Source organism: Manihot esculenta, chromosome 11 (assembly GCF_001659605.2).
Source record: "Manihot esculenta cultivar AM560-2 chromosome 11, M.esculenta_v8, whole genome shotgun sequence".
Lineage (NCBI taxonomy): Eukaryota > Viridiplantae > Streptophyta > Magnoliopsida > Malpighiales > Euphorbiaceae > Manihot > Manihot esculenta.
The window spans coordinates 9,929,600-9,942,263 of record NC_035171.2 but is presented as its reverse complement, the minus strand read 5'-3'; the positions used below and the strand labels follow the sequence as shown (position 1 = coordinate 9,942,263).

The 12,664-nt window shown below is 34.5% G+C and overlaps 1 protein-coding gene across 4 annotated transcripts; it reads right to left on the bottom strand.

The window, feature by feature from the left end:
- Positions 1 to 5,921: 5,921 nt before the first annotated feature.
- On the bottom strand, positions 5,922 to 9,150 carry LOC110626273 (tubby-like protein 8). 4 transcript variants are annotated; one of them, XM_021772084.2, is made up of 10 exons: positions 8,813 to 9,150; positions 8,297 to 8,632; positions 8,083 to 8,197; positions 7,524 to 7,700; positions 7,388 to 7,437; positions 7,203 to 7,299; positions 7,027 to 7,116; positions 6,863 to 6,955; positions 6,685 to 6,752; positions 5,922 to 6,593 (listed from the first exon to the last, which is right to left on the bottom strand). In XM_021772084.2, the coding sequence occupies exons 1-10, from the start codon at positions 8,827 to 8,829 to the stop codon at positions 6,518 to 6,520; spliced, it is 1,119 nt and encodes a 372-aa protein (XP_021627776.1). In that variant the 5' UTR covers positions 8,830 to 9,150; the 3' UTR covers positions 5,922 to 6,517. The 4 variants fall into 4 exon arrangements, 3 of the variants coding, with proteins under 3 accessions (XP_021627776.1, XP_021627774.1, XP_021627775.1); XM_021772082.2 differs by having other exon boundaries at positions 8,297 to 9,150; XM_021772083.2 differs by having other exon boundaries at positions 5,922 to 6,257; positions 8,297 to 9,150.
- Between the last annotated feature and the right edge of the window lie 3,514 nt (positions 9,151 to 12,664).

Here is a 12,664-nt window from a genome sequence, read left to right as displayed (position 1 = left end):
CAATGCTATTTTCATGCAAAAACTCATTTTCTTTCATGCTTAAAACATAAAACACATTAAAACATTTCATAAAAACATGGTTTTACCCTACTAGAGGCTTCCGACATCCGAGATTCCACCGGACGGTAGGAATTCCGATACCGGAGTCTAGCCGGGTATTACACATCACATATCATAGCATATCATTAATGCATATGCATATTATCATGGCATTTCACATCATCATACAAAACAGGACTCCACGTCCTATCCTAGTGGACATGATCTTTCCTATTGTGCTTGACCTTCTATAACATCTATGAGCCCGACACTCTAGGTCCGACCATATGAACCTAGGACTCTGATACCATTCTGTAACGACCCAAAAATCGGACCGCTACCGGCGCTAGGATCCAGATCGGCTTAAGGCCGCTGGGACCCGTAGCAAGCCTGACATGTAACCTGTAAACCTGCATAATCCCATACATGATCGACAACATACATAAAAATTTAAAACTTTTCTTTCCATATACATCAACCAAACTCAACCTGCGCATATACATTAACATAACATTGATCCCTCTGTGGGACCTCATCAGTGCCCCCAATGGGTGGCATAACATATTGTTGAGTTGATTTACATAAGCATCATAAAAGTCTCTAAAATCATGTAATAACAGGGATAACAACAATCTATGGTCAAGCACACCTCTAACATCCATAAACATCATCTATACTGATTAAACATTACATTACAATTTGATCATGTCCATTGCTAGCTATTACATAAACAAGACTTCTTTACTCTATCCGGACTCCTGCTTTATACTGTACCTGCAAGCCTGGGGGTAAAGGGAGAGGGGTGAGCTAAAAGCCCAGTGAGCAGAACTATAAAACATATTAGCACTATGCTCTATGAAATGCATCATAACACAGACAATTCACATAAGGGTTGGGTGAACATGTCACCTATTAGTCCAAGCTAACTCTGTGCCAGGCCGTAGCATGGGGTCCTGGTCTTCCTGTCATAACATACATTACTTACCATTGTCCCAGGGCCTCCTCTAGGCTCCTGGTCTTCGAGTCCCATAACCGTGCCAGGCCGTAGAATGGGGTCCTGGTCTTCCTGTCATGGACTAATTGGGTCATCGAATATTCACCCACATCAACAACAATCGGTGCAATGCGGCATATTCGTGAAACTAATGCAATCATCCTATTGCATAATCATGATGCATGAAACATGATAAAATATTTAATTTCTCAATTTAAAAGGTTTAAGTTTTGTTCCACTCACCTCTGGCTGACTCTGACAACACCGAAGCAGCTGGACTCACTGCTGGGGTCCTCGGTTCCTCGGGTCCGAACCTACACAGGTGGACTCAAATGAGGGACCAAACACACCTGATCATAACTATAAACTACTCCCTAAAAATCCCCTAAAACATTATGAAACAATCATAGAAAAACATGCAAAAGAGGCCTGGACAGGGCACTTTCGGCGGCAGGTTCGGCGGCCGAAAGTCCCTCCAAAGCCGAAAGTCAAGCAGGTTCAGCGGCACCTTCGGCGGCCGAAACTCCCAGACAGAGACGAAACTCATGCATGTTCGGCGGCACTTTCGGCGGCCGAAACTCCCAGACAGAGACGAAAGTCTCCTTTCGGGGGCAGGCTTCGGCAGCCGAAAGGCTTGCCTCCCCAGCCATGTTCGACGGCCGAAAGTCTTTCGGCTGCCGAACCTGGTTTCTGCCAAAAGGCAGAAACTTGGCTCCCTTTGCACATTTCGCCTCCAAACCTTCCAAACATGCATCAAACCTATTCTACAACACACATACACAAGCATACATATTCCTAGGGGCCTCAAACCATCATAAACCCCATCTACAACACATCAAGCATCCACATTGATCATGAACATACATTTATACCCATAGACATAACCATAACCTAAACATGCATTCTAACCCATAGATCTACTTAAAACTTACTTAAAACATGCAATGAGCTTAAGATCGGCTCTTACCTCTTGAAGATCGAGAGAGAGACGACCAAAAACTCGGAGGTGGGAGAGATTGGGTTCTTGAACCTCCAAGCTCCAAAACTTTTCTCAAAAGCTCAAATCTTCAAAACAAGGTTAAAACAAATGAAAATCTTGAAAGATTTAGAGGAAGAACACCAAAGATTGGTGAGGAACAGCGGAGAGCTCACCTTGGCCGAAAATGGGGAAAAACTCGCCCGTTTTCGGCTAAGGGACCCTTTTATAGTGGCTGGCCAGGCCACGTTCGGGGGCCGAATGTGCCTCCGCATGCATGCCATGTTCGGCGGCCGAACTTGAGGTTCGGCGGCCGAACCTGAACTTCCCTCACTTATGCCTTCGGGGCCTAAAGCACTCCCGAAGTGCATACATGTTCGGCGGCCGAACTAGGGGTTCGGCGGCTGAACTTGAGGTTTCCTCCAATGCTATTTTCATGTAAAAACTCATTTTCTTTCATGCTTAAAACTATAAAACACATTAAAACATTTTATAAAAACATGGTTCTTACCCTTCTAGAGGCCTCCGACATCCAAGATTCCACCAGACGGTAGGAATCCCGATACCAGAGTCTAGCCGGGTATTACAATTGGGGTGAGGTGAGCCCAGAGGTCATCACTCAGAATTACTTCATTAAAATTTAGAGTAAAGGCTGAAAATTGATAAAGTGACCAATTTATTTCTTTTGATAACTTATTTTGGAATAATAAATTAATTATACTTTTAATAATTTAGATATATAATGTAACGTTTTCAAAATTTAAAGTGTTATAAAACTTTTTTAAATAAAATTTAGAGGTGTAAAATAAAATATTTTATCTTATTTTCTTAATATACACCACTCATATTATTATATTAAAATCTAAACAAAGCATGCTATTAAATTATTTTTGTAATAATTTTATTTTTATATATTAAATATGAGTAAATTAGTAAATTAATAAATAAACATACCTTTCATAATATATATATATATTTTTTAAAATGTCTAAAAAATAAAGAAGACACGCTGAAACTTAGAAATATTTATAGAGATCCAATATTGATGGAGAAACTTTAATACCATATTAAATTTGAATCAAAATTAACTCATTCCAAAAATTAATTTAAGAAAAAAAGTATTTAAAACTTTTATAAGAATACAGAACGTAACCAGAGTTAGACAATATCAACTAGTTACAACATGCAATAACAATCATTCAATGTTTTGTAATGAAGTTTCATGTATAATCCTTAGTGGATTTGATGTCATTGTTAATATCGTGACTTCTGCGAGTATTACTAAATGTCTATATAGTTAGTGTTATTGTTAAGTTGACATTGGGAAAAATAATTTTTTAAATATATTAATTTCAAAAAATTAAAAATTATTTTTTATATAATTTAATTATGAAAACACTAAAATAATAAAATAACTTTTTAATTTTTTAAAATTGTGTTTAACATGATATTTTTTAATTAAAAAAAGGGTTTTTTGACTTTCAACCTCAATATACGAGTTTCTAAATGGTTGGTATAAAGAAGTTGTGATAGAGATATATACATATTAATTTTACTCTAATTTTATTAATTGTTGTTCTAATTTTTTTATAAAATAATAAAATTATTTTTAATGGGATGAGAGTAACTTTGTCATTTTTATAAAAATTAATAATACAATCAGTACTATTTAGAATATGATCAACAAAATTTAGTAACAGTTAAAGAATTTTAAGAATTAATTCGATTTATTTATCAATTTTTGGAGAAATTAAAGAAAATATATATTTATATGAGTACTAATTTTTTAATTATTAATTATACATGAGACAAATAAAATAATTTTATCAAAAATGATTTGTAGTTGAAATTGAGCCATCTCAATAGGGATATATTAGTAAAATTTTCATTAAATGTAATCAATACAATAACTAATTTACCATTTTATCCTTACCAACTTTTCCAGTTTATAAGTGGATAAAGTCATATAAGTCATCAAAATAATTAATGATTTTATTTAAACAAAAAATTCATTTTAACCCTTAAATTATAGGTGGATAGTTAAATTTAGCCCTTAAACTTATTTTTTATCCATTTGAGCCTCCAAACTTTTTAAAATGATGAAAAAATAACCAAACTTGATAGAGAACTTATGAAATAACACTAAACATTATTCATGTGCTCACGTGACGATGAAAAATTGTGAGTTTCTAATTACTTACTGTCAAATATCGATAAACAATTTTTATCGACAATAACAAATTAATTCACTCTCGAAAAATAATTTCCTATAATTTCCTTAATACACATAATTTTAGATTGTTTTTCTCGATTTAAATTGATTACATCAACTCTTACTACTACTAAATTTTTCATGCATGAATCAAATTGGATTTCTGAGGAAGCAAGGATCAAATCATTACTTTATAAATCTTTTATTTTTTCTCTCACCTTTTCTCAAATCTAACATAAACTAATTAGTTTTGAATTTTACAGTAGATTTGGACCGAATCTAACTTTTACTGTCAATATCCGATGGAGACCCAAATAGTTTTTCGAAAAGAGAATTTCGAGAAGCACTATTTTAAAAAATGTGACAAGAGTCTAAAGTCTATCACAAAGTTTGAAATAAAAATTTCATGGTTCAGAGAGTTAATTTTATATTTTAATTATTTTTTAAATATTTTTATAATTTTATATATTAAGGATTTTCTATTATAAATAATTTTTTATTATGACCTATTTGAGAAACTTTTTAATTTTTCAAGAATTTCGATAAAATTTTTTGGTTTTCACTCTCTCGTTTCTATTATTTCATTTTAGCCAAAATATTATTGATTAAAACTCCTAACATAATATAATTAGTCTTATGTCAATCTCTTTTCATTTCCTCTCCATTCTCTCCGATTCTCGCCGCACTCTTTGCCTCTCCCACAGTACATCTTGTGAATCAATAGTTGTGTCTATTTTACTCTTTATAAAACGATGAATAAGAAATTAAGGGATTTGGTAAAATTTGGGAGGGATTTGAAGCTAATGGTAAGAATTGAATGATTTCAATCACTTCTTAACCATTATGGGATTTTAGGGTTTAGGATATTTGCGATTGATAGTGAAGTGCTGGAACAGATGAGTCCTTAGTTTAGGCATTAGTAAAAAATGACGTCATTAGCCTTCTGTCAAATTTGTTTTTTTTTTACATCATTTTAAAAAGTTTAAGGCTCAAATGGACAAAAAACAAGTTTAAGGGTTAATTTGACTATTTGCCTATAGTTTAGGGGCTAAAATGGATGTTTTGCCTTTTATTTATTATGATATTATATGTTCACTCATGTGACCCTAATTGATTTTATTTATTACTGTTGTATTGGTAAATTTAAATGTCATTTGATTAAAATTAAATTAATTTAAAAAGTTTTAAATTAAATTAAATTCAATAAATTTATTAATTTAATATATTAAAATCTTATATTTTTTAAATTGTAAAAACACCATCATTAATTTTAATTAAAATATAAATTAAATCAAATTTTAAAATAAAAATTTGTATGATTTAATTTCAGTAAATTAAAATGATACAATAACTATTATAGGTGAACTTTAATTATCTTGCATTTTTAGATTACAATAATTCTAGTATATGTTTTGAATTTTAAATCTTGATAAAATTAAATTGGCCTTCGAAATCAATTATTTGCTAAATTGAATTATTTTTATTATGTAATTATGTTAATTTTATAATTTTATTATTTAAATAGTACATATTTTTTTTAAAAAAAGTATGTATTATTGTTATTATAACATTAAATTAAAATTTTGGTTTCATTTAATAAATTTCAATTTCGGATTTTCACAAACAAATTAAAACTTATTTTAAAGATAGTATTATGTTAATACTTTATGTGCATGAAACTAAATGAATGCTAGACATCAGAAATCAAATAGCATTTACATTGAATTCTGAAGGCTCAAGATCAAATGTTCATCTACTAACTTCTTTGTCTTCCCTTCAAATTGACTCTTTCCATCTGGTTGTGCTTCGGTTGAAATAAGAAGCACAGGAACCAACCTTAGTGATTACCGCATAGTATCTGGCATATGGGCTGAGGCCGGAACCGAAAAGGAAAATAGACTCAAAACTCAATAGATCCCATTAAACAGGTCAACCCATCAGCGTGTTACCCAGCCCGCAGCTAAACAAGACGGGACTGATCCAAGCTTGTGTGATATGACGGGGAGTAGGAGAGCATGTCCGGTTACGCCACGGCCCTATTAGCACGTGTACCAAAAGGAATTAAAGTCCGTACGGGTTTATATGACAGGGATAAGTGGCACCGTAATAAGGTGGCTGCATCACTAGAGATAAAGTAAAAACGGAATAGAGGGGAATATGGACCCCTCATACCAAATTTATTTACGGACACACTTGTAAACCCTATTTTCTCAAGATATCATATCATTAGAAAGAAGATTTTCTAAGATTGTGTTCAGAAGTTGAACTGGAAAGCATGGTGGTAGCTAGCTTGTAATTAAACTCTGCAACAAAGTTTTGAATCAATTGAGGCCAAACATATGCAAAATGCTTGGTAACCTGTTAAAGGATATCTGCAAAAGAAACATAAGATACTGTCGAATTTTCTTACAAAAGTTTCACATTTCTGAAACCCATTTCTAGATATAAAAATTATGAGTGCACCTGAAATCCATCAAAAACTTTGATTTCCCCACTCTTCCAAGCTGCAAAATTGTCTGTTTTCCATGTTCCTAGACAAGCATACTTGAATTAGCAATCAGAGAATGAAATTCTCTTAACTGATTATACTTGATAATGATTCATCGATCCTAAATTTCTATGTCAAAACAATTCACGATACCTCCATTTTAAGCTGGAAATTCTTCACTGATCTTTGGATACTAAGACCAGCTCTGCCTCTGTCACTATAGTCTAATTCATATTGTCCTGAAACCTTCAAAACCAACACAAAATAAATCAATGAAATAAAAATATAAATGGAGTCATGCATATTTCTAATCTTACATTATTATAATTTGGAGTCTTTGAATGGAGCTCGAGTACTTTGTCCATTTTTCCCTCCCAATCCTTTGGCAGGCCATTAATGCGTTGCATCTAACCCGCAGAAAATAGGACGTCAAGAAATAATCGTGGCCTAATAAGTTCCATAACCAGATATGTATGATTCCAATCCAATTTACCTGAGCTGTGTTCTTTAGCTGCAGAGGTTGGTGCTTGTGTATATACACTCTCATGCTTCTGTAACTCCCAGCGCAAGTGACTATGGTAGGCATGAATCTGCATGAGAAAAGTTTTAGAAAAAAAAAATTACAGGCAACGAGAACAGCTAGGAGAAAAGAACAAGGAGGGTAAGCTTCTGCCTTACGTAACAACTGCTTGAAGAGGATTGCACTTAGATGGTGATTTGAGATGACCCTGCATTCAGAGAGAGTATCACTAGATTTATTTTACTTGGAGATAGCTTTTGTTCGTTATAAAGTTGCATTTTTGAGGAAGCGGACCTGATCCCATACGTGATACTTGGAACCCATGAAGTTAGCTGTTACATTCCCAACAAAACTGTCATCTGAACTAGATAAAACTCCCTTCAAATTCTGAGCTATAGTAAACACTGACTTCCCGTTGCGCCTCTCATGGTGAGCTATAGCTAGTTTCCTGTCCTGTCTTCCCTGTCCTTCCTATAATTTTCACACACGAAAATAAAAGCTGAAGAGTAAATTTTTGTCCCGCTGGACTTCAGGTAACTCATAGCAAGAATTCAATTGGTCTTTTAGTTGTTTTGTAAGAGAAAACATCACTTCCACTCCAACCAAATCATGAAACAATCAAGCTTGTAAGAAAAGGAGGCTGATTATATGTTAATGCAATTTCCATGACAATCAGACATACAAGTTGTGAAAGAAAAATGGACAGTCTGAAATGAATGGTTTTATAAATACAATAATTTGCAAATAGAACTTTTAATAGTTTAAAGGATAAGAAAATTTCTGCACATTCAATTTAAGAAAACCCTCCATAAATTGCCAAAGTGAAACTAATAACAAGTTGCAGAGCTCATACGTTGGTATAGAGGGAGTATAATTTACCCCCATTTAACCCTTCTGGCGATGCTTCCTTCAAAATAACACAAGTGCATCTCCCAATGTCCAATGGCAACGCCCTGCATAACAAGGCCCTAAAGACAAAAACACAAACAAGAAGTAGGCATTCAAAGACACGCAAAAGGGCAGCTGATAAGAATTCAGAATTTGAAGTATATAAACCGTGAACCCACCTGTTAGGCAATATAGACCAAGAAGAAGCAGGAGCAGCCTCAGAATCCGAGTAGTCCCAAATATTTAAGGAAGAAGCTGATTTCTCAGATTCAATCGAGTCCCATAAGTTGGACTTCAAAGCCCTTTCAGGTTCATTCATCTGCATACAGAACTGCAGCGAAGTCGGCTTCAGGACTCTTCCAGTAGACAAAGACTTCATATTTGACAACGGCTTTTGCACTAATGGAAGGGACCCATTTGCATTAGAGCTTTTGGGAATTGCATTTTCTTTATCATTTCCAAAGATAGGATTGTTCTCTTTGTTGTCAGTGAAAACTGTAGTGAGGTCTCCTTCGCTGCAACCATGGTGGTGTTTGAGGTCAGTTAGGGGATTGACATAGACGGAATTGTATGAATACTTGCTAGGAATTGTGGGTTTCTTCAAACCAGCCATGTTAAGGCAGAAGAGAGAGAAAGATGAAGGATATGCCCTGAGTAGTATTCAGAGTAATGGGATTTTGTAGTTCATAATGTACCTGAAAGCAGTCATCATTTGAATGAAGTTGAAGACAAAGATGAGTGACAGGATCTGCCATGAACTGAAAATTGGCTAGTCTTTAAAGTTGCAAGATTTAAATCCGGTTACTGTCTGCATTACATGAATTTGTCTTTTCTGGGTGCCTCTCATCTCAAATTGCCATGGTTTAAAAAGAAAAAGAATTCCCACAAGGAAATTGTGAAGTGCTGATTTAGCCACATCATGAAGATGTAGAGGGTCCCAAAGTGAAGCAGAAGATGGGTGATTGGGTGTGATTGCTTTGGGAAAGAATTAGTGAAGGATTTGAATTTGAAAGATAGAGAAATATGAAGGCGTTATGTTGGGAGTAGGTTAATGTATTTAATTAAAAGGAGACCAACAGTAAAAAGAAGAGCAGAAAAAGAAAAAGGAGACAAAAACATGTTGGAAGTTGTTGTCGTGTTCGGGTTTGGACGTTTTACAGATTTGACTACATCAGATATAGAGTAATTCTGGTGGGAACCCGCTTTGAATGTCTTTTTTTTTTCTTTTAAAAAAATTATTTAATTTCAGTAATATATAAATTTATTAGTCAATTTTTTTATTTTAAAATATATATTAAAATATCTCTAATTTTTAAAAAAAATCTTTATCATTAAATATTTATTATTTATTTCGGTTCATAAATTTTTTTATTTTATTTTTTAATGTATTAAAAATATATTTTTTATTAATTTTTTAATTATATTTATTTTAAATAAATTAAATTTTATTAAATATAAAAAGTTATTTTGAAAAATTTATTATAAATAAAATAAAATTAAATAGGATTATAATAGTGAATTTGTATATTATTATAGTTTAAAAAAATAAATAATAATTTTAGAATAATAAAAAAATAAAAATTATGAAATAAAGAGAATATTTAATTTTTCATTTATTAATAATTAATTTTTCAGTTTTGAAATATTTAATAAAGGGAGAAGTGATTTATTATCACATCTCACCTGAGAGAGAACATTTTTTTTTTTACCGACTATTGAAAAAAGGTTAATATTTATATTATTTTATATTTTAATTTAATTATTTAAATTTTAAATGAATTGAAAAAAGTTAAATGTAATTTTAACTTTCAAAATTAAAATATGAAAATTCAGTAACTGTAATATTTCATTATTTTTAAATATAAATTAATTTCACATATAAAAATAATGTTTTTATTTAACCTTAAATAACTAATATATTTTAATTAAGAATAAATAATATAATAATTAAATATGCAGTCTATATTTTCAACAATAATAAATTTTATTTTAAAATAATAATTATAAAAATTTTATAATTGATAAATCTTTTTCTCCTCTTGCTCCATGATCGATCATGATAGATCTTGTTTTCTTCCTGGTCCATCATATGGATCTATCAAATAGGTCTCTCAATATTCTATTTGATAAAATGACCTGCAAAATAAGGAAAAACGGTCAGGGATCTACCGGGAATGCCCCGGTGGAGACTCTCCGACGTTCAAGTCAGATTTTATGAATAAGAGTAGTATATTTAAGCAAGAGTTGTCGAGAGAAAATAAAAATGGAGTCCAGGAGAGAGCAAATAAAAATGGAGTCCATGTAATACCCGGCTACACTCCGGTATCGGAATTCCTACCGTCAGGTGGAATCTCGGATGTCGGAAACCCCTAGAAGGGTAAGACCATGTTTTTATGAAATGTTTTAAGATATTTTATGGTTTTAAGCAAGAAAGGAATTGAGTTTTTAAAAGAAAAAGACCAAGGAGACATTTCCAGGTTCGGCCGCCGAACCTCAAGTTCGGCCGCCGAACGTGGAATGGTTTAGGGGGACAAGTTAGGCTCCCGAAAGTTTCAAAGGTTCGGCCGCCGAACCTCATGTTCGGCCGCCGAACTTGCATGAGTTTTGGAGGCACTTTAGGCTGCCGAAAGGTGGTCTGCCAGCCCCTATATAAGAGCTCCATGGCCGAAACGGGCAAGTTTTCTCCCCATTTTCGGCCACGGTGAGTTCTTGCTCTCCTATGGTTGTTTTCAACGTTTTTCCATCTTTCATGTTTTAACAAGCTTTACGTTGATTTGAAAATATTTGAACAAAAAGAGCAAGTTTTGGAAACTTGGAGACCAAAGAGCGGATTTCTCCCCATCTCCGAGTTAGATCGTCTCTCCTCTCGTTCTTCAAGAGGTAAGAGTAGATCCATAGTTCCTTTAATGTTTTAAGTAAGTTTTATGAAGTTTCTTGGGGTAGAAATGCATGCTAGGTTATTTTTGAGTTCATGGGTTTATGTTGAGTTATTGTGCAATGTGGATTGTTCATGTGTGTTTGATGTGTTGTAGTTGGGGTTTAGGATAGTTTGAAACCCCTAGGAGCTTATATGCTTGAGTATGCATGTTGTAGAATAGGAAAATGCATGATTGAATGAGTTGGGAGGCGTTTATGCATGAGGAAGGCTGAGTTTCTACCCTTGGAAAGAACTCAGGTTCGGCAGCCGAAGGTTCTTTCGGCCGCCGAACCTGCCTGTGGTAGCATGAATCGGCTGCCGAACCCTGCCCCCGAAAGATGACTTTCGGCTTTGGAAGGAACTTTCGGCCACCGAAGGTGCCGCCGAACATGCATGAGTTTCGTCTCTGGAGGGAACCTTCGGCCGCCGAAAGTGCCGCCGAAGGTGCATGACTTTCGGCTCTGGAGGGCCTTTCGGCCGCCGAACCTGCCGCCGAAAGTGCCCTGTTCAGCCCTCCTTTGCATGATTTCTATGATTGTTTTAAGGTGTTTTAGGGGGTTTTTGGGAGTATTTTAGAGTCATGTTTATGGATGTTAGGTCCCTCATTTGAGTCTACTTGTGTAGGTTCGGACCCGAGGAACCGAGGACCCGAGGACCCCAGCAGTGAGTTAGCTGCTTCCGAGTCTTGTCAGAGCTAGCCAGAGGTGAGTGGAACTAAACTTAATGTTTTAAATTGAGAAATTAAATGAAAGTTTTAGCATGATTCACGCATCATGAATGCCATGAGATATATTAGGGTGTTTGCATTAGAATTCACGAATATGTTGCATTGCATAATATGTTGTTGATGTGGATGAATGTTGAATGATCCATTAGCCCTCATATGTTATGACATGATGATATGATATGGAAGTCCAGGTGTGGCCTGCACTACGCCCCTGGCACTATGTAAGAGAAAGACCGGGTGTGGCCTGCACTACGCCCCCGGCACAATTGGTTATATATGATATGTTATGTATAAGAGAAAGACCAGGTGTGGCCTGCACTACGCCCCTGGCATGATTGGAATATGTAGAGGGCTAAGTGGTGACAAGTTCATCCTTGATATGATTAGTTGTGATGTGATGCATTCCATGAAAGCATGAACTTGTAATATAAATGTTTTATTATTCTGCTCGCTGGGCTCTAGTAGCTCACCCCACTCCCTTAACCCCAGGTTTGCAGGTACGGGATAGACCAGGATGTCAAGAAGAGTAAAGTCATGGTCATGTAATAATTAGATGTGGACATGAATATGATGTAATGATGCTTATTAAAGTTTAGAGTTGTGCTTGACCATAGTATTGTGTTAATCCCTTCCTAGTACATGATTTTAATGTTTAAAGATGATTATTGTAAACCAAACTTAATTTATGTTATGTCACCCCATTGGAGCATTGATGAGGACTCCAAGGTGGGGTTAATGTTTATGATTGTATAGTGCATGCACAGGTTGAGTTTGGTGAATGAATGGAAAGAAAAGTTCAAAAATTTTTATGTATGTTGTTGATCATGTATGGGATTAAACAGGTTCACAGGATGAATGTTTGGCTTGCTACGGGTCCCGGCGGCCTTAAGCCGATCTGGATCC